General features: G+C 33.4%; 2 protein-coding genes across 9 annotated transcripts; one reads left to right on the top strand and one right to left on the bottom strand.

The window, feature by feature from the left end:
- Positions 1 to 6,089: 6,089 nt before the first annotated feature.
- Positions 6,090 to 9,198, top strand: LOC111466496 (GATA transcription factor 8-like). Of its 2 annotated transcripts, XM_023111164.1 has the most exons (4): positions 6,090 to 6,196; positions 6,530 to 6,579; positions 6,788 to 7,069; positions 7,978 to 9,198. In XM_023111164.1, exons 3-4 carry the CDS (start codon positions 6,833 to 6,835, stop codon positions 8,794 to 8,796), a joined length of 1,056 nt encoding a protein of 351 aa, XP_022966932.1. In that variant the 5' UTR covers positions 6,090 to 6,196; positions 6,530 to 6,579; positions 6,788 to 6,832; the 3' UTR covers positions 8,797 to 9,198. The 2 variants fall into 2 exon arrangements, with proteins under 2 accessions (XP_022966932.1, XP_022966933.1); XM_023111165.1 differs by lacking the exon at positions 6,530 to 6,579 and having other exon boundaries at positions 6,104 to 6,196.
- A 1,262-nt stretch (positions 9,199 to 10,460) lies between these two features.
- LOC111466386 (endoplasmic reticulum metallopeptidase 1) lies at positions 10,461 to 24,802 on the bottom strand. 7 transcript variants are annotated; one of them, XM_023111012.1, is made up of 15 exons: positions 24,719 to 24,802; positions 24,551 to 24,629; positions 22,105 to 22,475; positions 21,048 to 21,286; positions 20,809 to 20,965; positions 20,330 to 20,407; positions 20,147 to 20,221; positions 19,945 to 20,064; positions 19,077 to 19,241; positions 17,445 to 17,967; positions 17,166 to 17,322; positions 14,999 to 15,108; positions 13,804 to 13,916; positions 12,056 to 12,413; positions 10,461 to 11,021 (listed from the first exon to the last, which is right to left on the bottom strand). In XM_023111012.1, the coding sequence occupies exons 3-15, from the start codon at positions 22,435 to 22,437 to the stop codon at positions 10,708 to 10,710; spliced, it is 2,742 nt and encodes a 913-aa protein (XP_022966780.1). In that variant the 5' UTR covers positions 22,438 to 22,475; positions 24,551 to 24,629; positions 24,719 to 24,802; the 3' UTR covers positions 10,461 to 10,707. The 7 variants fall into 7 exon arrangements, with proteins under 7 accessions (XP_022966780.1, XP_022966778.1, XP_022966783.1 ...); XM_023111010.1 differs by lacking the exons at positions 24,551 to 24,629; positions 24,719 to 24,802 and adding an exon at positions 23,167 to 23,322; XM_023111015.1 differs by lacking the exons at positions 24,551 to 24,629; positions 24,719 to 24,802 and adding an exon at positions 23,167 to 23,293 and having other exon boundaries at positions 22,105 to 22,466.
- Positions 24,803 to 25,643: the final 841 nt, after the last annotated feature.

Genomic DNA, 25,643 nt, shown 5'->3' on the forward strand with positions numbered 1-25,643 from the left:
TTTTTTTTTTTTTTTTTTTTTTTTCCTTTTTTGCTTTTCTTTAAGGAAAATTTAATAAATTATTAATTTCTATATATAAAAAAGTTTTATAAAATGACAAAATTTTAAAAAATTGTTAATATATATTTAATTTAATAGAAATTTTATTTTTTAAAATATTTATGAATTTGATAATTCTTCTCCAGCATTATTGGGGGAACATAGACTATATTTCATACACAAAATTGGCCCACATATATTTTGTTGTCACATTGTCATAAAATGTATTAAGTTAGTTGGAATATTTATTTTACTAAATGAAAAATTATGGATTATATATATAAAAAAAAGAAAACGAGAGAAAACAACAAATATAATCTTATTCGACCTAAAATTTATGTATTGGTAATTACATAATGCTTGAGATCAATCGTAATACTTCGAGAATTATCTTCATTTTATCACTTGACAGCCTGCAAAGATGTTATCACGAGCACGACTTCTCTGCACTCAACCATTCCCACCTCGCTGCTCAATCGCTTTCCATGGTACATCAAAAGAAAGGGCCCGCCATAGCTCAAGGAGTGGCTCACATGTGGGCTTAAAATGTCACATTGTAAGATTCGTTCGGGGCGTATTGTTAGGAGAACGTCGATTTGTAGATCTTGAAAAGATTCTTTTACCGCTCGTAGGAGATTCAACTTACCAAAAAATAGTTGTCGGTTGTAGATCTTTTCTTACAATCCTTTGCCACATCGAATCTCATTTTGACCATTACGAGTAAATGACCATTCTACCCTTTCATACAATTATTAATTATAATAGTTAATATAAAAATTTTCATTAAGAAAATCCATAAATTTCTTCAATAATAATATATTATGTTTTAAAAAGTGAAGACCAAAATATATTCTGAAAAATTATCAATTATAATAATTTTATTATTATTATTATTATTATTATTATTATTAATTTGCAATCATGTGACAGGCATTTATTCTTAAATAGAATAATTGTACGGTCATCGACCATAACTAATTAGGGTTTCCCTGATCGTGGCCCCACCGCCGCACCACATGATTCATCAGACGGGCCACTAAAGTCCACGTAAGCGACCAAAGTGGCACGTGGCATCTACTGATTGGTCCCATTTGTTTTATGTATTAAAAAAAGAATTAAGCTCGGGATTAGAAAAGAATTAAAACCGATCTGAATCTTGAAAATAAGGCTTAAATTGGCCGTTGGGAGAAATAATCACGTGGGTTAATGAGGTCCCACTTTGCCAGCTCATATATTTTTCATTAAATTATACAAATAATTCAAAATTATTAAATTATACAAAATAATCCAAAATTATTAAATTTTCGAGACTTTTTAAGTTTCATTTAAAAAAAAAAAAAAAAATTGACCGTACTGCAGGAGTCCGGAGGGTGAAGCAAGGCGGTGATTCTGTGCATGGGCTCCACAGTAAGCTTAGTAAGACGACCAATCAAGCCGATCAAATTGCTGTTCCAGCAGATCAGAAGGAAGGAAACGTGGGAAGTGGGTCCTACTTAGATTAGACGTGGCTTCTTACATGCCTCCGCGTACTTGCCACGTTATCACTCACTCCCGAATATTCCGCCGGCATATGCCACGTAAGCGCTATGATATTTTTAATTTTTATATATTGCAATTTTCCTTGCGAAGTTACGATAATACCCCAGCACGGATAATTTATTTATTATTTTTTTTTTAATTAAAAGTTACGTAGTCACGTCATTTCGTTCATGGAACTCACGTGCACGTGTGCGTGACCACCACGGCGCCATCGGAGAAATTTGAGCCGACAATCGGCGAGTGATGCCACATCCAAAAAACTACTCCATTTTAAAGTGACACGTCAACCATAAAACTAATATGTTTAAAAAATATTAATATAGTTTTAAGACTCTCGGAGTATAATTCAATTAATTTAGATATTATATTCCCATATATAGTTTAATCTTTAAAATTTTTATTATACCCAGATAACTAATTTAACGTATGTTCTACAATCTGAGTATAACTCAGTTGGATAAAATATCGATTACCATTGTAAACCCTCGGGCTCGTAATGAAATTAAGAAAGGGAGAATTAATGGAAGGGTAGAAATGGGTATTAAATATGAAAAAAGGGTTTGAAAAATAGATAGGAAGGGCATGTGGGTTATGAATGTGGTAGCATGTGCATATGCATGTGCCTACTACATTCATTATTGTGATTTGTTGACAATGAGGGCAAAATCAAAGTGATTTGACTTTAAATGGATTCGTCACGTGGTTTAGATGAATACAACTCTCCACAATAATATAATATTGTCCATTTTAAGTATAAATTCTCATGGCTTTGCACGGTCTCATACCAATAGAATTAGTATTCCTCACTTATAAACTCATGATCATTCTCTAAATTAACCAATGTGAGACTTTCATCATCCAACAATAATAATAATTCTTTTTTAAAAATTGGGCAATTTTCCGTATAATTATTTTTTTATAAAATATTATAAAGAACTATTATACCTCAACAAAAATATAATTATGATATTTAATTAACATCATTTCTAAAAATTCAATTTTCAAATTTCAAAATGTAAATTACTCATTCCAAAATTATTTGAAAAGAAGACGGGATTGAGAAATGCTTCTTCATCTCCGCTCAGTCCCGTAGACATTTTTAATTGCAACGTAGTTTTTAAAACTTATTACGGAAATAAAAATACATAAATAAATAAATTAAAAAAAAAACTAGTTGAAATGAACGCATGTAATTCTCGTTCCAGAGGTTACACATATTAAATAAATATTTCTATAGATTCAAATATTGGTAATTTAATCAGAAATTAATATATATATATAATATATATATATATGAATGTTAATATTATAAATATAAATTTAATTTTGAAAGGAATTAGGTGGAAATTTCTTAAAATGTACAAATTTGAAATGAGTGCATTAATTTTAATTTTTGTTTTTGTTTTTTTAAGGATGTTTTTACCAAATTAGACGGTCCTTCATTGTCGTGTAATACTCACATTTATAATTATTCAAAACTAATTTTAAAATATAAATAATAATAAAAATTTGACATTATAAATAAATAAAAAAAGCACATAGATAGTAATTTTCAATTCGTTTAAGCTTTTTGTAATAATCTTTTCATTAGAATCGCTCGATGTGATATCAGTTCATTTATGTATTCTTTTTTAAAAAAATAAATATTTTAGGAGTTTGAATCATTTTATTTTACCTTTAACGAACTATAAATAATGATATATCTAAATTAATAATTATAACTACACCGTTAGCTAGGGAAAGAGTTCTTTAAAAGGTGTATATTAAGGAGAGGTTTTTACATCCTTATAAAAAAAAATGTTTCGTTTTTTGCTCCAACCGATGTGGGATATCTCAATTCACCCCTTAAGGGCTTAGCGTCATCACCGACACATTGCCTGGTGTCTAGCTTTGCTGGCACATCACTGCTAGCAAATATTTTCACACCCTTATAAAGAATACTTGGTTCTCTTTCCCAATCGATGAGGGATCTCACAGATTCTAGATTAGAGTTTAGAATCCAAATTTGGCACCTGATGATCCTAATATTATTTACATTCCTTGCAACACGATCAAGATACCTACTCATTATTTCTAAGAGTGAGGATTATCCATACAAACCAACACAAGTCATTTAAGCATGTTCGGTCCTTACTCATATGGTCACCTAATATAACAAGCTTAACCATAGAGTTTCAAGGACCCAGCTACAAAAAAAAATGAAGGTGCACCATATTGATATAAATAACAACTTTCAATTTTTTAAGTCTTTCTTACTCACCACATCCTCAACATCACTGAACTTGGATGCAACTTTCAGCTCATTCATGCACTATCTCCTTTACTTGGGTGTCACAATAGTATCGATGTAGCTCGATGATTAGGGTATTTGTCAAATTTCAATATAAGTCAAATGTTCAAATCTGTCCTATACCACTCGTACGGTGTGTTTACACTACAAACTAAAAAGCGCTATGCTCTATAACACCACTGAATCCATGACCTCGAAGAGTCCAGACGAAAAACCCTCGAACTCCAAATTTACTTTTTTTTTTTTTTTTTTTTTTAAAGAATGGATTCTAAGAGTGCATCACAAGTAAGGTATGAGATAGAAAGAGAAAGTGAATAAAAATAAATAATAATAATAATAATAATAATAAAAGGTTCCTTAGGTTACAAAATTGATAGTGTAAGAGAGAGTAACATAGAAGAAAGAATTATTGATGATGAAAAAAGTATTTATGAAGTAATATGAGAGAGAGAGAGAGAGGAAGAGAGAGAAAGAGGCCCATCATTTCAAAGAGGCCCAATAAACCAAACTTTTAATTTTTATTTTTTAATTTTAAATATTGTTTTTGGTTGTGCTGTCACTTTTATTAACCTTCCTCAATTATATTAAACAAAACCCACCAATAACTAATTAATTAATTAATTAATATGGTAATATTTTCTGTCCATTTTACATTTTTCCTATTTTTAAACCCTAAACCAAACAAAAAATCATTTTCATTTCTTTTTTCAAAATTAATACTATGCTCGGGTTCGCATTTTCTCGACTTTTTAATATCTCAAATAAAGTTTTTTAAAAAAATATATCTAATATTTCGCTCGTTATAATTTTCTTTTTAAAAAAATTAAATCGTAATAATAAATTAGTTTTAACCCATAGTTTATCTTATTTTAAAATATTAATTTTTAATATTGAAATTATGAAATTAATTAACCTTGTCATTAATTATTTAAATTTTTAAGTATAATTTTAAATTCGTATAAAAATTTCATAATACAAATTAAAAATATTACAAATATACAAAGGATGAATTATTTTTATAATTTTATATTTATATAAGTCAATTAATTGTGATTTTTTAAAATATTTAATTTATTACCTAATATTATTATCAACCATTTACTACCAAAATGTTACATAAATATATATTAAAAAATTAAATATATTTACGAATTTAAATCTAATGTTATGATATTTGAATTTTTTTTCGCTTGCTCTATTTTGAAAAAAATAAATAAATATCTTTATTACTAGATATAATTTTAAAATAATTTATATTAAAATAGAAATATTCAATTAAAAAAAAGTTGTTTGTCATAATATTACTTTATTTAACATATAAAGTAAATCTAAAGTTATATAATAAGAATAAATGATTGGAGAAAATAGTGAAATTAATTAAATAGAAAAAAAAAATTGGAATAAAAGGAAAGTAATGTGATGTACGACCATTAAAAAAACATGTCACATGATTATAAAATTTTAAAAATAAAATTAATTAAAATATTATAATAACCTTGCACCGACATATTTAATTTTAACTTATTTTTATAAATTCATTATTTTTTCACCTCAAAAATGTGTAAAACTTTATTTTTTTTTGTATTATCCACCATTTTTATTTATTTGTTATTATTATTATTATTATTATTATTTTCACTCAACTTTATAGAGGTGAATTATTAAATAATAAATTCAATCCAACCATAACTAGTAATTTATTAAAATATAGTCTATAAAATATTTATTTATTTTTATCATTTAACTTGAAATTAGTTAAAAATTATTTTTAATAATAATAAATAAATTATGAAATAAATAAGAAAAAATATATTTTTTAAAAAAATTAACAATAAATTCATACGGTGAATCTAATTTTGTCAATTCAATTTAACTATACAGTTAAAATGTTCGATTTTATAATCCCGAAACTTTGTTTGTCTCATTGATATGTCGAACTTTTAGATCGAAAGGTCTCTTATGCTCTCGAATTTATTTTATTTTTTTACGAGGTGACGGTAACATTCGAAACTTTTAACATTCGAAACTTTTAACCCATTAGTACATGAATTAGGTTAAATGGTGAGAAATGAAGAAGGTTAAGAAGGGTAAAAAAAGAGTAGGAGAGTAATAAGAGGAGAGAGAAGGGGGTGAAGAGAGAGAAAAGAAGGAAGGGTAAAATGGGAAAGAGACAGCTAGCAATGAAGGAGTAGCCTCACCTACCATTGCACACCCACATCTGTTTCTTCTCTTTCATTTCCTTTTTAGCTTCTCCTTCTCTCTCATCCTTACATATTCTCTCTCTCTGGAAATGGAGTCCTGTACGACCTGGTAGTTCAGCTTTCTGAGGTGGGTTTTGCTTCTTTTTCGTTCCTTTCTTCTTACTGTTCTTCGTGTTCTTATCGCTTCTGGGTCTCTGTTTATTCAACTGGAAATGGGATTCTCTGGGCATTGCAATTTCAGGGTTTTGGGGTTTCTTGGAATGTGAAGAAAAACCAAAAGAATGGAAGTTTGAAACATGAAATCGAGGAGTTTCTTAAGTTTTGTAAATCAAAACCCCTCTTCAACCCAAATTTCTTCTCTGTTTTTCCAGAGACTGAAGAAAAATGCTCTGTTTTTCAACGCATTGCAAATAAAAAACAGAGCTCACTTCTCCAACCTTTTTTTTTTTTTTTTTTGCAGGTTTTGAAGCTCAGATTTCCCCATTTTCACTGCAAATCTCAAACTAAAAGGTTTGTTCTAAACTTATTCTTAGCAATTCCCAACAAACCCATTTCGATTTTCAAAAAACCAAGAAGGAAATGATATTATAACGTATAGAATTGGCTAACCTACGCCACGCGGTTTTATTTAATGTTTTACAGACTTACCAAACCAAGCTTCATCTTAAAATGCAGACACCCTTATCTTCTCCTTACAATTTCTCTTTTTCTTTTTCAGACAAGAAAGAAAAAGAAAAAAAAAAAAGACAGAAAAATCGACAGAATGGTCGGTAATAGCTTTGTCGACGACTTAGATTGCGGCAGTTTCTTCGACCACATCGACGACCTCCTCGATTTTCCGGTGGAGGATGTCGACGCCGGCTTGCCGCCGGCGAATGGCGGCGACTCGGGCAACTCGTTTCCAACCATTTGGTCAACTCAGTCTGAAGCACTGCCTGGTTCCGACTCTGTGTTCTCGGCTAATAGAAACTCTGATTTGTCGGCCGACCTCTCTGTTCCGGTTAGTATTTCTTCTGGATTTTTGCTCACCCGCGGGTGTTTCTATCGTTTCTCTCATGAACCGTCTCTCGAGCCAGACCGGGCCGGGTAAATTAATGTGAAAGATTAATTCTAAATTTGCAATATTTTGAAACCGATAATTTATTAATTTCAAAATTAAATTTTAATTCATTTACAATCTCCCTATTCCACTTTTTTTTTGTTAAAAAATTTTTAGACTCAAATTTAAAATATTATTTTTATAATTTTATCCTTTATACAACATTTTCTTAAAAAAAAAAAAAAGAGATGAATTCGGATAATTTTCTTTTTTTCTTATTAAAAAAATAAATATTACAATATTTAAAAATTCAATAATTAAAAAAAAAAAAAAAAAAAAAAAAAAAAAAAAAGGGNTAAATATTACAATATTTAAAAATTCAATAATTAAAAAAAAAAAAAAAAACAAAAAAAAACAAAAGGGCGTTGATTTTAAGGACATTGGGTTTAATTTCGGTGGATTTTGTCACTTTTTGTTTGGAATAAATTAAATATAGAAAATGTTATCATCGGAGGTAATTAGTGAAAGAAATCGACATGATTATGACTAATTGATTACCTGTCCACCTGGCTGCCACGTGGAGGCCAGTTATTGGTGGTGCTTTGTCATTTTCCCCTTGATTGGAGGCGCCAACAAACACACATGGAAATTCATTTAAATTAATATTTTTTTATTCTTTCAAATTTCAAAGCCCGTAAAGGGTATTTTAGTCTTTTCACAGTCTTCTTGGGATCTGTTAGGAATATAAAATATTTAGAAAATGAATAATAATATTTTATTATTAGATTTACATGCACGTGAGTGTTGAGAACTGGCACGTGCTTATAATATATATATGTATTTTTCTTTTTTTTTAATTTATTTTACAGTATGAAGATATTGTTCAATTGGAATGGCTATCAAATTTTGTTGAGGATTCATTCTGTGGTGGCGGAAGCCTTGCAATGGGCAAAGAGGAGCCTAAGTATTTGACCCATACCCAATTCCAAACCTCTAGCCCTGTTTCTGTTCTTGAAAGTAGCAGCTCTTGCTCTAGTGACAAGAGCCTGCCCCGCAGCCCCGAACCGACCATCGCCACCCCGGCCCAGCAGCGTGGCCGTGCTCGTAGCAAACGCCCTCGCCCTGCAACCTTCTGTCCCCGTCCCCCAATTCAGCTTATTTCCCCTGCCTCCTCCGTCTCCGAAACAACTCATGATCATCATCATCAGGTATTGCAGGTCATTGCCCCGAAGACTACCTCGGACTCGGATAACTTCGCCGAGTCTCGACCTTTGGTCAAAATGCCGAAGCATGGCGTGTTAGGAATGCAAAAGAAGAACAAGAAAATCAAGTTGTCGTTTTCGCTCGCCCCATTAGATGGGTCGAGTCAAAATTCGCCATCGCAGTCGATGAGAAAATGTATGCATTGTGAGATAACCAAGACTCCACAATGGAGAGCAGGACCAATGGGACCGAAAACTCTTTGTAATGCCTGCGGTGTTCGGTATAAGTCCGGTCGATTGTTCCCGGAGTATCGACCAGCAGCAAGCCCGACTTTTGTCCCGTCATTGCACTCGAACTCCCACAAGAAAGTGCTGGAAATGAGAAACAAGACGGACGAGAAAACAGCTGCAAATGTAATCACCATAACCGTGCAACCGGAGCTTATTCCAAACACAAACAGCGCAATTTCGATGGATTACATGTGAAGAGGAAGAGGAAGAGGAAGAAGAAGAAGGAGGGTGGTTCGAGAACCGATCCCAGCCCGGGATCGGTCTCGAAGATTAGAGCGTTGGATGTGGACGTGGGCGAGTCGATGTTGGGTCTAGTAGTAGAAGTTGTGTTTACTTTAGGGTGGTGGTGGTTGTTTTGTGTACAGGTTTAGGACTCATTTTAGGTACCAAATTAGAGGTGGAGGAGAGACCAGAAGTGATATTGGAGTTATTGAGGTTAGAGAGAGAGAGATTAAAGAGTTTTGGTATTCAGTTTTAGTCCTTTTTTTGCATTCTTTTTCTTTCTCAATTTCTTCGTAATTCTTTTTGCACTTCATTTTTAGTGAAAGTTCTTAGCTTTTGTTTAGTAATGAAATTTCGGGTCATTTATTCAAGAAATTTTTAACATTCCCGACTCATAGTTTTCAGTCATCTTCTCTACCAACTGAGCTTCAATACATGAATATGTGCAATCTCATTTCCAATTGAGACCATTGGAGAATCTTCTCTTATGGCCTTCACTTCCTGTCTGCCCTGAAAATCGAACTAGGTAAGCTAAAAAGGTGATGAGACGACCTTATAATTTAACCGAACGAAATGAAAAAGTTTATAAAGAATTCAAATTAGTTCGAGGGTGCTTTTAGCAATTTGGAAGGTTTGTCTCAATCCCACCAACTCTACCAAAACTCAACTTATTAAGTTATATGTTTATTTTCGACAAAATAGATATAAAAAGACTTGTAAGTGTTACTTTTTACTTAAAGAATATTTTAATATATATATTTGAAATTGAAGATTCCAATGGGTTACTTTCAAATTTGCTTGAAATTTTAAAAAAAATTCAAATTCAAATTTTAGGTAGAAAAAAGTTTGAATTTGAATTTTCATTTAAATTAAAAAAGAGGTAAAAAGAATTAAATCAATGATTGATGTTACTTTCATTGAAAGTATGGTGAGAATTATTTATCACATGAAAAGATGTTTCCACAAAACACACAAAAACACAATTCAATTAGAAAAAAGGAAATATACAGTGTGTTAAATGAAATAATGTAACTTAAATTTGCATTAAGAGAATTATAAGATTACGATCTGATTAATACTTCATATCATCAATTTTCTAAACGTAGTACAGTTACACCTAAAATAAATTATAGCACCCGATAAAGATATTAAAAGCGAGTAGATATTATTCTTTTTTGGGCTTCTTCTCAAGGTTTTTAAAAACTATCTCCTAGGAAAAGGTTTCCACATTCTTATAAAGAAAGTTTCGTTCTCCTCCCCAACCAGTGGGATCTCACAATCCACCCTCTTTTAGGGCTCAGCGTCCTCGCTGAAACTCGTTCCCTTCTCCAATCGATGTGAGACCTCCAATCCACCTTCTGGGTCGAGCATTCTTGCAGACACATCACCTCGTGTTCACCCCATTCAGCCTCTTTGCTGGCATATTGCCTGAATTGCTCTAACACCATTTGTAACAATCTAGGAAGAGGTTTCCAAACTCTTGAAAATAATGTTTTGTTCTCCTCTTCAACCGATGTGGGATCTCACATATATCATCGATCAAAGATTAGAAGTTCATTAAGGCAAAATAATCACCACCCTTGAACTACAAAGTAATAGAATTTGTAAATATAAACCCTAATTATGCAAGAGACAAAAGACATGACAATGATTGATGTGTCGGGTATTTATTGGCTGAAAATAACAATATCAACGTATTCAATCAATACAAGTTTTACATGTGACAGAGTCGCATAATCATGCTAAATACTTTTAACTTATTTAAATCGACAAGTGAACAATTCAATCAGAACAGCTATTCTTCAGATCAGTATGAATGCACTATGTACCATAAAAAATGAAAAAGGCAAACTAAGTTTCTTTTTCAAGCATGCTTTCTAGGTTCTAGATATGGACAGGAAGAGCAGTCAAAAAGGCCAAGGTAAGGGGAGAAGTAGACTTGCCAAATAGGGAGCACCAGGAAGGAAGCTTTGAAATTACCCTCTCTGCTTTTGGAGTTAATCTGTTGAAATCAGTTCGCAGCTTTAGAAGTGGAGGCTGAACTGTGTTTTTAGCTTCTACCGATTTGGTTGAGTTGTTTTTCCAGAACAGAGTTAGAGAAAAAGTTGTGGGCGAGTCCCTTCCTCCTGCAAATTGAATAGTGTGCCACCCATCTACACTGCTGTTCTTATCGCCAACTGGAACCAGTTCTTCTTCGCCTGGGCCAGACAAAATAAATTTAGTTTACAGTCACAAAATTCTTAACTACTTATTTAACTGTTGAAATTACTTTCCATAGGTCATAAAGTTGATGCAAATGTCCAAGCCTACCGCTAGCACATATTATCCTCTTTGGATTTTCTCTTTCGGGATTCTCCTTGAGGTTTTTAAAATGCGTCTACTAGGAAGAGGTTTCCACACCCTTATATAGGCTCTGAAGGGGGGTGGATTGTGAGATCTCACATCGGTTGGGGAGGAGAACGAAACACCCTTTATAAGGGTGTGGAAACCTCTCCCTAGCATATATATCCTCTTTGGCCTTTCTCTTTCGGGTTTCCCCTCAAGATTTCTTCAAAAACACGTCTTCTAGGGAGAGGTTTCTACTCCCTTATATGGGACCTAAAATGGGTAGATCGTGAATCCTACATCGGTAGGGAAGGAGAACGAAACACCCTTTATAAAGATGTGGAAATCTCTCCCTAACAAACACGTTTTAAAAACCTTTAAGGGAAAGCCCGAAAGAGAAAGCACAAACAGGATAATATCTGCTAGCGGTGAGCTTGGACCTTTACAGTTGAAGTGTTTATCAAGTGCTTTGAACTCGAGCACTTCACCTTTAATCCTTCATTACACATTTTCTCATGCATGGCTTCATTAATTTCTCTCTACCCACTTTCAATAACTAACTACTCTCTACAAGCTTCTCTCACTAACCTCTCCCCTTTGTACCCATTTTCTTGGACTAACTTCCCATTAGGCACCTTTCACTTATTCTCTCTACACACTTCCCTTCTCTAGCTTCTTTCCACACCCATACTTCCTCACCATGGTATTTTATAATACAAACAATTTTGATGAAAGTATTTCAAGTAAAAGCACCCCAAAAACGTCTAGCAATCCTTCCATTTTTCAGCATTTTGTTCTACAAGAGAATAAGCCTTTGGTTTGTACCGTAAAGACAACAGAAGTATAAATAGACAGAAGCATATACCAGAAGCGAGGAAGGAATTAACATTTATCAATGGTTCATTACCTTTAAACTTGAAATCTTTGATTTCATCAGTGTTGATACCAAGAGACCAACGTGTAGAACCCTTAGTATCAATTAAAATAGTTGTAACTCTTCCATTGTTGCTAACATTGCTGTCGACCAGCAGCGAGGGAATATCAGACTCGTCCCACCCATTTTCACCACCTTCATGGGTCCAACATCCATAATCAACAGAGAAGGTAACATAATCAATAGGTTTATCTCTACCACATGTAAACCCCTCTTTGATATGTTCAACCTCCCTGGTCAACTTTCCAGGAGTTGTAGAGAATAGAGATACATATGAGATAGGATCTTGCTCTCCACCGTATTTTTTTGTCGTATCTACAACATGGACAACCTGTGACAAGAATATTTTTTAGAAATATAACAGCTAATGCTCTAAAGCTACATCATTCCAACTAAATAGCAGAATGCGTATCAACTCATCACAGACCATTTTATTAGAGCCAGATGCTAAATTTGAATAATAATATAGCTAAAAAATTGAAGCATCAAGGTCTTCCTTGTGTTCTCTTGCCCAAATTCTCTTTAATCAACTTTCCCCCCGTATTTCTAGCCAATTTTCCTATTTACGTACTAATATTTACTCACTATATCTCTAATTTAATTCCATGTGTCCTACATCACTATACACAAACATAATTTCAAGTTGAAATTCTATTACTTTCTTACAACTTTATCATAGTCCAAATTTTCAATTATATTTTAATTTGTTGTTCTAGTCTTCTTAAACTCAAATGAAAAAAAATGGGAGTTGCCTTGAAGCCACTTTTTGTTCTCTTTTCTTGGTTTGTAGTTTGTCTCTAGGTGTTTGGAAAAGTGTTTATCAGTACATAATAATAACAGTAAGTTCCCTCAATGATACAACGATGTGATCATATTTGATTATGAAATAATAGTTGGAGTTGAATCATGCAGGGACTTTTATGAGCTGATGTAAAGCTTACTGAGTACGAACAATTCAATAGGCAAAAAAAGAATAACAGAAGTTACAATTTGATCAAGCGCACATGATAACATGGCGTTCCACAAGTTTCAATTGGACCTGTTACACGATCCAAGGCCAGGAAGATTCAACAAGTATTCATCCTTCATCTACAAGACCATTTGGAGATTTGGAAATTAATATTTGCAAAGTTGAAGTAGACCATATAGTTGTCCTAAATAGCACTGGATTGATAATTTTTTTTTTTTTGAAGACTTTATTTATTATTTTTATTTCATAACTCCTTTTAGAGGGCATTTGGAGGGTAGTAGGAAGAACTTGTCAATCATGGTCACTAACGTGGCCATTTGAAGGGTTGGAGGTTTCTTTTGGGAGGTTATAAATACCCACAAAATGATATGTAGGGAGGAAGACTGAGATTTGGATGAATAAAGTTGAGCTCTTAAGACTTTACCCTTAAAAATTTGAGCATCTTCTTTGCCATTTCTAAGATTTTAAGCAATTCTTGCGGTAGATTGCATCCAAGCCATTCAATCAAGCCTTGATCAAGTAACTCAATTTAGAACAATATTCTAAATCTTCCTTCTAGATTTTTGATCTTAAGAGGTAATCTAATTCTAGCATTGCCTCGTGGTTGATCGGAATTTTGTACAAGGGGTACTAATTTCTTTGATTCAAGGATAATAGATTCAACAAAAGCTGAGATGGTTGGAATGAAGATTAGGATTTGTGTTAGCACAGGAAGAATGAATGAATTTGAGGTTTAATTGAAAGAACTTACATTTACGGTTCTGGCTATGACATCAGAAAATGGTGGGACGATGCCAGATACCACAGTAGCGATTGAAAAGCCAAATAGAAGGCAAGTTGCAAATACTATTGATCTTTTTGCTCCTGCACCACAAGCATATAACATGATACTTGTTAGAAAAATTATTCAACTGTGTTTCATATCAGAGACTCAAATATATACAAGAAAATCCTAAATTAAAGGAATGTACGATCATAATGAAAGAACACTATACATCATAATGAAAGAAAATCCTAAATTATACAATCATAATTAAAGGAATGTACAATCATATATCGGAGTACTACATGGTTTGATTCTTAATTTTCCTGTAAAAGATAACAAATCCGGTACATATTTTCGTTGTGACAAAAAAGTACCTTCTTGCTTCTCATTAGCAAAAATTTACTAAGGCGACAAACTTTATTACTCTCCCCTAAGCTACAATCCAAATGGCTGCTCCATATAAACTTCCTCTAGAAGATCACCATGTAGAAATAAACATTCTTAATGTCAAGCCGATGCAAAGGCCAACGTTGAGTAGCAACCAACAAAAAAAACAGTTGAATAGAAGTTAATTTAGCAAGAGGAGAGTGTGTAAGAATAATCGATCTCCTAGATTTGGGCATAGCCTTTAGCGACAAGATGTGCTTATAAAGTCCAACTAGGAGAATCAAACAGAGGCTCTCTAGTTGGAGTGAATCATAAAATGTTTCTAACTGAATTTGTCTTCCTGAAGATTTCTTTAAAGAAAATTGGCCAAGCAGAGAGCTCTTCTAATCTATTTCATCCTTCTGTTTTTCGGTTGGACAAGTTTTAACGAGGGTTCCCTGTCAAATTCAGCCGGACAAGTAGTCCTCTCTTCCACCTTTTGTAAACACTGTTTTCTCAAAATAAGCATTTCTTTTCTACAAACATATATGAAGATACTATCTGCTCACTTTATGAACTAGGAAGGACTTTCTCGAAAATGCAACGTATTTTCATTGAAAAAATTAAAATAATCTTTGAGGTTGAAATTACATGCAACAAAAGACTCAACCATCTCAAAATGTTTGTTGTTAATAGTCCGTTAAAGAACATCAAAATAACGAACTTCTAACTTTATAAGTGGCATCAACGACATCTACGACATGATCTATTCTATATAGTACAAAAAGATGGATATATCAACTAGAGAAAAGACCTGAGAGATGAAGATATGACAATAGGTATACGGTGGTCAGACACAAGACAACAGCAACAAAAACAGCGACTATCACACTCCCCAGCCACTCTGGAGTGCTACCTGGATTCCTGGAAACGATTAACAGAGAATTTAGTGCATAATTCCACAGAATCTTGCAAATAAATGAAAACAAATAAAAGATGAGAGTCATGAGGGGAAGCCTTGAGATGTGGATGATATGGTATGAACAATGAAAATTTTTATGTGTATAGAACACCTCTAACATTATCATATGAATACGCTATACAAGGTACAGTTTTGTGCAAAAACAGTCAACCAATCATATGGAAAGACTGAAATATCCTTGCAATTAGGCGTCTCCAAAGTAGGATGATCAAATGATCCTCGCAACGGGGCTCACAACTTCTTTCTTGGTTGTCAGCTCAGTAAGCGTTCACTGGCCTCGACCTTTCCATAATCTTAAGACAGAGGAAAGGTTTAGTGGGTATTTGGTAATATACATGCCCAGTTTATAGTCCTTTCATGATCAAAGAATCGCATCTCTATTCCTTCCCCCATGCAGCAATTCGCGGTTATTTTCTATACAGAGATGGTTTGAGGATATTGAAGCTCCACAATTCAACATTTTCTATGTTTACAGAACACCTTGTGTTTACAGCAAGACAGCCATTTTAGTGAACTATCATTTCCATTTGAGGAGATAAGTTAGATGATATAAGAAATATAGAATAAATCAAGAATTTATTCCATGGGATAGCTCAAAAGAATGAATTGAGAAGTTAGTTATATCTGATTTGGCAGCTATTGATTTGTATGTTCACCTTAATTTTACACATTTAGAGAAATCATTTCTCCCTTAATTTTTTAACACAATTAGCCGAGCTAGAGGAGGTTACAAGTCGAGCTGAGGCATCTTTACATTATTAGAAGAATGTCAGAGGCCTTTCCGGGAATAGGAAGTCTAGACTATGGAAAAATCTGGCCTATTCTCTATTAAATCCAACTATAATTTTCTAACTGGCAAAGATAAACTTCTTTGCCAGCCAGAACAAAAGTTACTTGGAATATGTATACACACATACATATCTATAAGAAGATTAAACACCCCATTTAGTCTTTGGCAATAGAAGAAATTAATACTGTAATAAGTTGTAGAAAAGATTTTCCACTGATTTCCTTAACCAAAGCTGGTTCATTATGCATAGAAGTTCAGAAGATCAGAACCATATCTTCTTTAAACGTGAATTCAGAAAAGGAGATGGGAAGGCTCTTTACAATTTCTAGCCTTCGTGCTTCCATCATGGCTTTAAAGAAAACATTTCCCAGCTTCTTTCCAGTCATCCTTTAAGGTCAAGACTGTCATTTTGATGATGGGTTGAGAGTTATCATGTGTGTGATTTAGATAAAAAAGATCAATATAACTTTCTGTTGAGGATTTATGCGACTATATTGCTTATGAGTGGATTGATATCTAGTTTTCCCCATCCCCTTCTGTCTGCTTTGCTAAATATAGTCTCTATTTCCTATAAAAATGCATATTAAGCAACGCTTTATGATTCCCGCAATATCCTTTTACCTCCAAATTTTTGTTTTATAATTACAGATAAGCGCTTGGACCTTTGCAATCTCTTTCTTTCCCTACACCTTCCAATATGTCTTCTTTCCTGCATGGTTGCACCAGACAACTTAAAATAAACATTTCCCTTAGCTTATCGTTTACATAGTAAATCAGAACATAATTACATTAAGCATCCTCCAAGGTAATCAACATTACTAAGCCAACCCCTTCCATGAATTCACTTGCGATCTATGTATCAAGTCAGCAACAGTCAAAGTTTTCTCTAAACTTTTTCATGCCTTCATAACAAAAATGAAAATTAGAATCTTTAGAAAGGTTGAAAGATCTGGTGAAGAGGTTTGGTAGGTTGCCAGGTTTAATGTTTCCTTATGGGCTTCAACCAATTGCCATTTTTGTAATTATGAGCTTAGTCTTTCTTTTGGATTGGGGCTCTTATTTGCAGTTAGATTCAAGACTCCTTTTGTTTGGGCTTGTTTTTTGTTTGTCCTTGTATTTCCTTTCATTTTACTCCATGTAAGCGCAGTTTCGTAAAATAACAAAAACAAAACTAGATTAAATTTCAGTTTAATGTCATAAATAGCATACCTATCAAATCGGACTGCACTTCCAATGATAAACCTAGCCAACTGAATAATAGTTCCAGCTGAAACTAATAGTGGTACTGTTAAGCCAATCAGCAGAGTTGCGAGTTTCAGAGGCTTTGGAAATCTTGCAGGAGTTAAAGTTGCTTCTAGCAAGCCATCTGGACAGTGAGAACACGTAGCTAGTTTAAAATTGATAATTAAATTTCTTACTCAATAATGCCAAAATAAAAAATAAATACCAAGTATTTTCAGAAAAGATAGGGCTGAATTCTAAACTTACACGCAAATGCTGGAGAAACTAACCAAACAAGAGCTAAATAGGATGATCCAATTTTATAGTAATTGCCTATAATCAGAAAAATGAGCCACTGAAAAGATCCTGCTTTAAAAAGCCATCTTTCAGCCTCTAACCTGATCAGTTCTTCACGGATAGAAGGCAACACCTGCTCTCTTTTCGAATATACATTAGATAAATATGTTTGAAGGATAAGAAAACCAACATATTGACCAGCCAATGCTCCAAGAAAAGCAGGAGCAGCGAATAACCCAACTACCAACCATGGACTTGCAACATAGGGAACAGGTGACGGTGATATTATTGGTAGAATGAAGGCAACGGAAGCAGAGAAACTTAGTGAAAATGTCCACATTAAAATCAAACTCAAACATGACAATGCCAGTGAAACTGTAGCTGGAAAACCACCCATAATCAAAGATGTAGTCCATATCATAAGCGATTGGATGATCACTGAATTGTGAAGCAAGGTTGCAAATCTTTGACGATACACAATCATGTATGATCCCTGACAAGTTGGGCATAATAAACAAATAGCAAACTGAAAATAACAAAAATGCAGAAAAATGCACGTGGTGGTTCTAAAGGAGGGCCAAAATGAAGGTTTTGACAAACATACATTACAGAAAATAGCCATCTGGCCCAATCATTTTTTCATTCTTCATTATCCATCAAGAACAGAATTAGAGACAAACAAGTGGCTTCAAAATGAAAATGAAAAACAAGGAGAAAAATGCAGCTGGGTGGGAGATTCCAAAGGAAGGCTAACTTGAAGGTTCAGCATAAGAAATAAATTAAAATATAACAGCAAAAAAATTGTTTTTTTTTTTCCAAATATTGGTCAAATTCAATACAACAAAAAACTGTTTTTAGAAACAATTTTGAAAAGAATACACCAACCCCCTTTGGTAGGTGTCCCCAAACCATGTCTTGTGGTTATCTTACATGTTTTTATCATATGTAGTTCCCATGGCTTGAATTATACCTATTTTATCATTGTTACTTCTTACATCACCTACTTTGGCTTGTATTCCAACCCAATAGTTCAAAAGGACGGCCATATTGCATGTCCTAAGTGCTAATTTATTTCAATTGTAGGGCACTTAAAGAAGTTTAGCTTTGTGTTAGAAGCTGAATCAAGTACTCCATACATCTTTTTTCAATTCTACAAATTTGGATTTTAAATTTTTGTGGCAAATGGAATTGACATGCAAAGGCAACGAAGAGAATATGTTAGCAAGTAGGACATATATTCCTACCTAAGTTGCTGTAAGGGTCAAGTTCCAAAGTGAACAGGAAAGAAACTCTAATCCTCACATGAGGCCTTTCTTCCAAGCTATCATCAAATATCTTTTTGCACTTTTAAATGTGAAGTGGCATCACGGTGATCCAAAAGCATAAGAGAGTCTTACCTTAGTATATGTACAATGTGTTGCTTATCTTATTTTTATAAAAATATTACCTTCCTTACAAGATGTGATTCCAATCTATTATGTTTCCCCCCAATGAAATATTATCATGCATAGTTCTCCTTGCAGATTTTAATAAAAAGGAAACATATTTGAGTGGAATGCAAACAAAGAGTTATAAGTCTAAGGATTAAAAAAGAAATCTCACCAAAATGTCAAAATATACAGCATTGTCTTGGTCAGAATTCTGCCCTTCTTCCATTACATTGTTTGTCGGAAGTTTAGAGGATGCTGCAGCACGCAGCAGAAAAGCAAGCATATTTTCTCCAAGATGTTGAAGAGATCCTGGTTTTAGAAGCTCAAACTTGTCATTCTGCAGAATGAATATACAGAGTAATCAAGTTAACATTGATATTGATACTATACTAACATTTCCATGCAGATCCATTTGCTCACTATTTTTCCAGATCACTTCGATAATTCTTTTTCTTACTCGGCATGATGTACGGGCATTTCCTTAATTGCTTAATCAAATTTATAATCTACACAGAGATTATCAAGTATCTAAACTCTCCAACTTCAGTCATTAATTTTCTCTCATTTTTTTCATTTACATAAAAAAAGTGGATTGTTGATGGTATAACTTATCAGCACAAATAGTATTAGAACTAAACTCTGACTACTGGGGATAAATCAAAAGCAAATGCCCCAATCATATTTGAGTGGCGCAGGAACAATTACCACGACAGAGAACATTTTAGCTGGAGATGTAAAGATGCAAGCCATCATATGGTACTACACAAATACTTACGACACAAACGATAATAGTTGCATCTCTAAATTTCCAGCTTATCTAAGTTGACCGTGAAAGAATGATCAAGTTTTGAGAACTGTTGTTTCTCTAAATCAATTAAATGAAAAATTGTCAAAACTTTATCAATATGCAAAACGCTACTTGCAGAGGGTTCCTCAAAAGATTAAGAATCCATTCGTCATTGAATATAAAACCTCGTGTGAAAAGCCAAAAATAAACTTTTAGATAAAGTCTCCAAAGAAAGAAGTTAATAATATAGAACCTTTGTGTGATAAACTGCAGTGTTATCAGTAAACGCAAAGTCAAGTCCTGACAGACCAGCAAATTCTGTGTAAACTTGGAAATCTGTTCCAGATTTAATGGCTCCAGAAGTAAAAAGATCCTACAAGATTGAAGTCACTCCTCATTTATAACAATAGCAATTTTCGAGTAAAAAAGATGATTAAGAGGGGGGAATTACAAACCTGAGACACTATTTGGGCAGACGGGTATTTTGCAACTGATGCAAAAGTCTCGACAGCCCATGGATGAGAACCAGTCTATCGGATAAATAATTATGAGTGAATTATAACAGGAAGCAAACAGTTATACATAAATTGTCACCTCGGTGACATGGTATTTATAACATAATGATTTACAGTCAAGACCTGAAATATTCCAGACTTCCCTCCAAGACCAATAGCTTCCAAATCAACAGCCAGGCGAATGGTGTTATTCCAGGGATGCTGCGTTTTAAATTATACATCAGTTCTACTACTTGAATCCGAATTTCTTACCGTTACAACGTGGTGCACCTCATTTTAGTTTACTACAGGAGCAATGATGAAAGTACATCAGTTCTCACATTCTTCTCATGTACAAATATACAGATGGACAAAGTAATGAGCATAAAGTTTTCAGAACGAATTGGGTAGGTCAATTATGGATAAACATTATTTCTTATTCTGTTTTCTTCAGACACCCTTAAAACAAAATAAAGAATTTTGATTTCCTTCTTATGCTATAATATTAGAGGAAACCTTATATCACAGATAATAATTGCAAAAGGAAGTACTAGAAACGCAATCCAAGTGAAGGTTAACCTTGAAAACTGGAGAAGAAAATCATGCATGAAAGTAATTCCAACCTGACTCATAAAGCTATGAGCACCACTGAGACCCTCCTCCTCGCCAGTATTAAATAAAAATATCACACCACTTTTGAATCCATGAGCCCACTGAGAAATACCTCGGGCAAGCTCTAACATAACAGCGATACAAGAGCTACAATCCCCTGCTCCTTCCCTAAAGCAAGCATAGCACATTATTTTCAGGGATTGCATGGACAGAATATAATAGTGATAAGAACTGATTGATGAGAACATACGTCGAGAAAACAGTGTCAATGTGAGAAGACACTAGAATTGTATTTTCTTCAGCTTCATCAGCATACTTCGGCAACACCCTTAATAGAACATGATATAAATCTGAATAGACAAGTGTTTTCCCCCTAAACAGACCACGGGATAAACGATTTGCTCCAGATTTTGCATGAAATTTTTCTACTTCGACATCAACTTCCCAGTGAGCTGTTTTCTTTATTTTTTCTGCTTCTTTCAACACATACTGAGAAAAATTGCATGATTTTAAGTATCTCCGTATGCTGGAAGAAAAGGACATAGACTGATGCAACTGCTTTTAGCTCAATTTTATTTTTCTTCGTTTTGTGGGTGTTGGGGGTCAAATAGATGGTTTTACTTGAAGAGCACGATGTTAAAATAGGCATTGGCTAGAGAAATCTAAAATTGAATTCTTTGGAAAAGTGAACAACAAAAGCATTGGCCTTAAAAAGTGATCAATCTGCAACTTTAAAAATGTGTTACGTACAGTCAAACCTGATAACTCAATTAGTTGAGACATTATACCCTCAACCAAAAAGTCTAAGGTTCAAATTCTCACTCTCTTTGGTTGAATTCAAAATAATGTGCTACACATAATTGAAATCGAGAATTGGAACTTCTAGCAAGAAATAGTGCTCTATACTCATATTAACTAAAGAGATGCTAATTCAAAAATCATGTGGCATGTATTCCCTATTTATTAAAATCCAAGTTAGACTAGCTATCAGTTCTAAAACTCCATGCTTGCTTAGTTCTACAAAGCCGAACTTGAACTATACGTTTTTTCTCTTTTCTTTACTTCAATCTCATTGGATAAAAGGCTAACCTACTAATTATTAGACAATCAATATAAATTGGGTATACTTGCAAAATACAATTCATATATTTGACGTGCTAACAAAGTAGACACTGTTATCTATCCTTTTAGACAGAGTACATTTGTGAGCACATTAAACATGGGTATGTATCATACGAAAGAGTAAGTTGAATAACAAAGCAAAACGAGGTTGGACAAACTAAAATCAACCCAGAAAAAGGATTAACCTCCAGTGCAACATCGAGTGCATCGGAACCAACAGGATGAGGACCCAGTGAAGTTAACGCCTTGACATGCTTCAAAGCCTCAGTCTCCGAGAAACCTCTTTTGCCAGCCTGCTCAGCACTAAGTGGGATAGGCAATTTTTCAAACTGTTGTTGATAAATGGCCCGGAAGCTATAGATGGTCAACAGAAGCAAGGACATCCATACATATGGTGACCTCTTTGTCCTTCTTGCCACTGATATGGTTTGAGGAACACTGTCATCAACTTTAGGAATATTTTCTTCTGGCTTGTTCATTGGTTTACGCGATGTAGACGAACTTCCAGTCCGTCCCATTATTAGTTGACAAATAAGAGTCTAAACAATGCAAACAACTGGACATAAACAAAGAGAAGGGAAGTCAGTACAATACCTCCACAATTTGACTTGTTAAGAATAATCCTATATAACTCTATCCCGAATACAGCAAGCACAAAACCTTTCTAAAAAACCTGAAAATTGATTCAGAAGATCATAGAAAAATGTACAAAAAAAATTTCAATTGATGCATCAGTTAAATAATACTGCACCAAACGAGAGATTTACTGCTTCCGTCATTCTTCAGCTTCGAGCCACATCTCAACAAAACATAGTCAGAACCCAAATTTCCAATCTAATCCATGATTTTATTCAGCAAACAAGTAGGCACGGCCAAAATATATGCAATCAAACTCGCATCGAGTAATCCAGATCAAGACGATTCAATAAATTGCAAGATTCAGTGTGAAACAAAACAAAACAAAACAAAAAAAACTTTACGGGAACAAATTCTCAGCTCAACCAATTCCATATGGCAACAAAATGTTCTTAAAGCAAAACAAAAGATCCGAGTCTTGAGCTAAAAATAACAACTGGATAATAAACGAAGCTCATACAGCAACCTACGACGGCAACAGGCTCATCAAGTAGAAAGTAATTGATAAAACGATTTAAAAAGATGATGTAGTAAGAAAAAAAAAAATACCATATTCGAATTGGAAACTGATGATTTCGAGAAGAAAACGGGATGAACTGATTGCTTATTACCTTGGGTGGAGACCGATGATACGCACGGTGCAGATCGTTCGCAGAGAGTCCACTGTCACTTTGGCTCACATCACATCGCTTTGGGATGGCGAGTCGTATGGGACGGGTAAATTTTTCCACATTTTGTAAATTTCCCTGAATTTAATTATCTACTTTCTGTTTTTTTTTTTTTTTTTTAAAAAAAGGAATTAATTAGTACTTCTTGCATTTTTTCAAACAAAATTTATATATATATTGAATTAATTAATTAATTAATTAAACATAGCTATAGGGGATTTTTTTTTTAATTAAAAACATTGTTCAATAAATTATAATATATATTTTTGACATCGACTATGACATTAGATATTAGGATGCGTTGAATTTTAAAAAAATACAATTAAAAAATAAATAAATAATTGAATGCTACCTTAATTAAATATTTAGCTTGTTTCAATAATTGTATTTTTTTAAATATTAATTTAGATTTTGTTCACTTTAATCCTTATATTTTAAAAAATGTGGGTTTTTTTTTCTCAATACTATTAAAAAAATGTTTTTTAGTTAATCTTTATAAATTTTAAAAATTAAACGTAGGTTTTTAAAAACTGAAAATTCCAGGTTAAAAAAATACAGTATAATAAATAAATAAATCTGTGTTTTTATTTTGGAGGAAAAAAATTGTTTACGTCCGACCCACTAGAACAAATCGCCAAGCGATTCGATTCATCGACCACTGCAACTACAGGACAGAAAATTTTTCCATTGACTAAATGGGACAGAAAACATAATTATATTCCTGACTTTATATATAAAACTAACTTATTATATCTTTATTTATTTACTCGAAGTGTATACACCGTGTGTATATATATATATATATATATATATGTATATGTATATTAAATGTGAAAGACTATTGTATTGGAATTTGAGTTTTAAAATTATCTTATTATATCTTTGAAATATATATTCAAATCGAGGAAATTTTCGATTATGAATGGAGAAACTTCGGAAATTGAAGTAAGAAATAGTGACGTGAATAAGAACTTAGAAGGCTTCCTAATCAAAAACTTCCTTCGAAAATAGTACAGAAAAAATATATTTACACAAAAAGTTTCAAACGAAATGAGTTTCTTCCAAAGGAATTCATAAAAATTCGTTAAGATCTCATAACAATAGAGATCTATTTCAGTAGCGGACTGTATAACAATGGATTGTTCTCAATCTCATTCATAGCACACAGAAACAACTCTAGAAACTAAGATCAGCAAGCAACACAATTCTGGCTATCGAAACGCACCAATCGAAGCAGAATTTTCTCAATCAGATCAAAATTAAACCATCCGATTCCAACCAGCGGCAAACACCAAAGAAAAAATGGACATAGAAGGAAACAAAATACCAGCACGGCAAGAGGACGGAGGATCCCGCTGCAAGTTCTTGAGCTCCTTCAATGTCCGCTAAGACGCCTTCAGAAAAACCTAGATAAAACAGCCAAATATCGCTGCGATCAGATCAATCCAGGGGAAATCAAAACAAAATGTTTGCATATATAGATAAACAAGGTTACCTGATGAACAACGATTGAAGAAAATCGCTCGCAGCTAGATTTTTGGCTTCTGGATCTCTAAGCCGCGAGGCTCGTGAAGCAGAGGATAGCGAAAAATAGAAAATGAAAAATTTGGCTGAGAAAATAAGAGCATTTATTGTGACCGTTTAGTGTGGGGCCCTCTAAATCGCGCCGCTTCTGGTTGGCACAGTTTCTTATTCATGCGGTCTGTAGTGGGCCTCACTTACCGTTTTCTGGTAAAAAAAAAAAAAAAAAAACATATATTCTTTTGCTTTGGTCACGTGCGTATCATCTTCAGTCTCTCACTTTTAAAACACGTCTATTATGCAGCCATATATTCTAGCCTTACTCTTACCCGTGTCTCGCACCATCTTCCTCTAATACCATTTGTAACGGCTCAAGTCCATTGCTACCAGATATTGTTCAATTCTATGCGTTTTAAAATCGTGAGATTCGCTGACAGGTCATCCGACAACATCTGTTAGTTGTGAGCTTTAGGCTGTTTGTAACATTTTATGACCATAATTAGTCACAATAAATGCAACCTAAAAAGTAAATAAAAGTCTTCGTTATAGATAAGCTAATTATGCTTGATAACACTCTATGCTATGTTAATATTTAAAGCTCAATTACGAGTCTTTATGGTCTAAAGTGCGTAATGGATACGTTCTTTTCGAGCAGAGCAAGAAATTGCATAGCATCGACTCAACGACCTTCTACATGTAAGTGATGATGCATTGAATCACGTTAAGGTTAATTTATTTTACCATTTAATAGTTACACCCTGGACTCAAGATTCATACGACGACCCAAAATTTAGATTCATAGATAGAACTAAGTGATTTTCAACACCTTCTTACCTTAAAAAACGTGTTACCCAATTTACTCGAACTCAACAATTTCTAACATACAATTGTTTTACGTC

This window comes from Cucurbita maxima, unplaced genomic scaffold, assembly GCF_002738345.1.
Source record: "Cucurbita maxima cultivar Rimu unplaced genomic scaffold, Cmax_1.0 Cma_Scf00031, whole genome shotgun sequence".
In the NCBI taxonomy this organism is placed as follows: Eukaryota; Viridiplantae; Streptophyta; class Magnoliopsida; order Cucurbitales; family Cucurbitaceae; genus Cucurbita; species Cucurbita maxima.

What these genes read in the sequence shown, in the direction of transcription:
- LOC111466496 (XM_023111164.1), top strand. Translation starts at nt 6,833, where the DNA reads ATGGTCGGTAATAGCTTTGTCGACGACTTAGATTGCGGCAGTTTCTTC. An exon ending in CGGCCGACCTCTCTGTTCCG is followed by an intron (nt 7,070 to 7,977) that starts GTTAGTATTTCT and finishes TTTATTTTACAG; the next exon opens with TATGAAGATATTGTTCAATT.
- LOC111466386 (XM_023111012.1), bottom strand. Translation starts at nt 22,437, where the DNA reads ATGGGACGGACTGGAAGTTCGTCTACATCGCGTAAACCAATGAACAAG. An exon ending in GGAAGTCTGGAATATTTCAG is followed by an intron (nt 20,222 to 20,329) that starts GTCTTGACTGTA and finishes TTTATCCGATAG; the next exon opens with ACTGGTTCTCATCCATGGGC. An exon ending in AGTGCAGTCCGATTTGATAG is followed by an intron (nt 15,109 to 17,165) that starts GTATGCTATTTA and finishes AATCGTTTCCAG; the next exon opens with GAATCCAGGTAGCACTCCAG.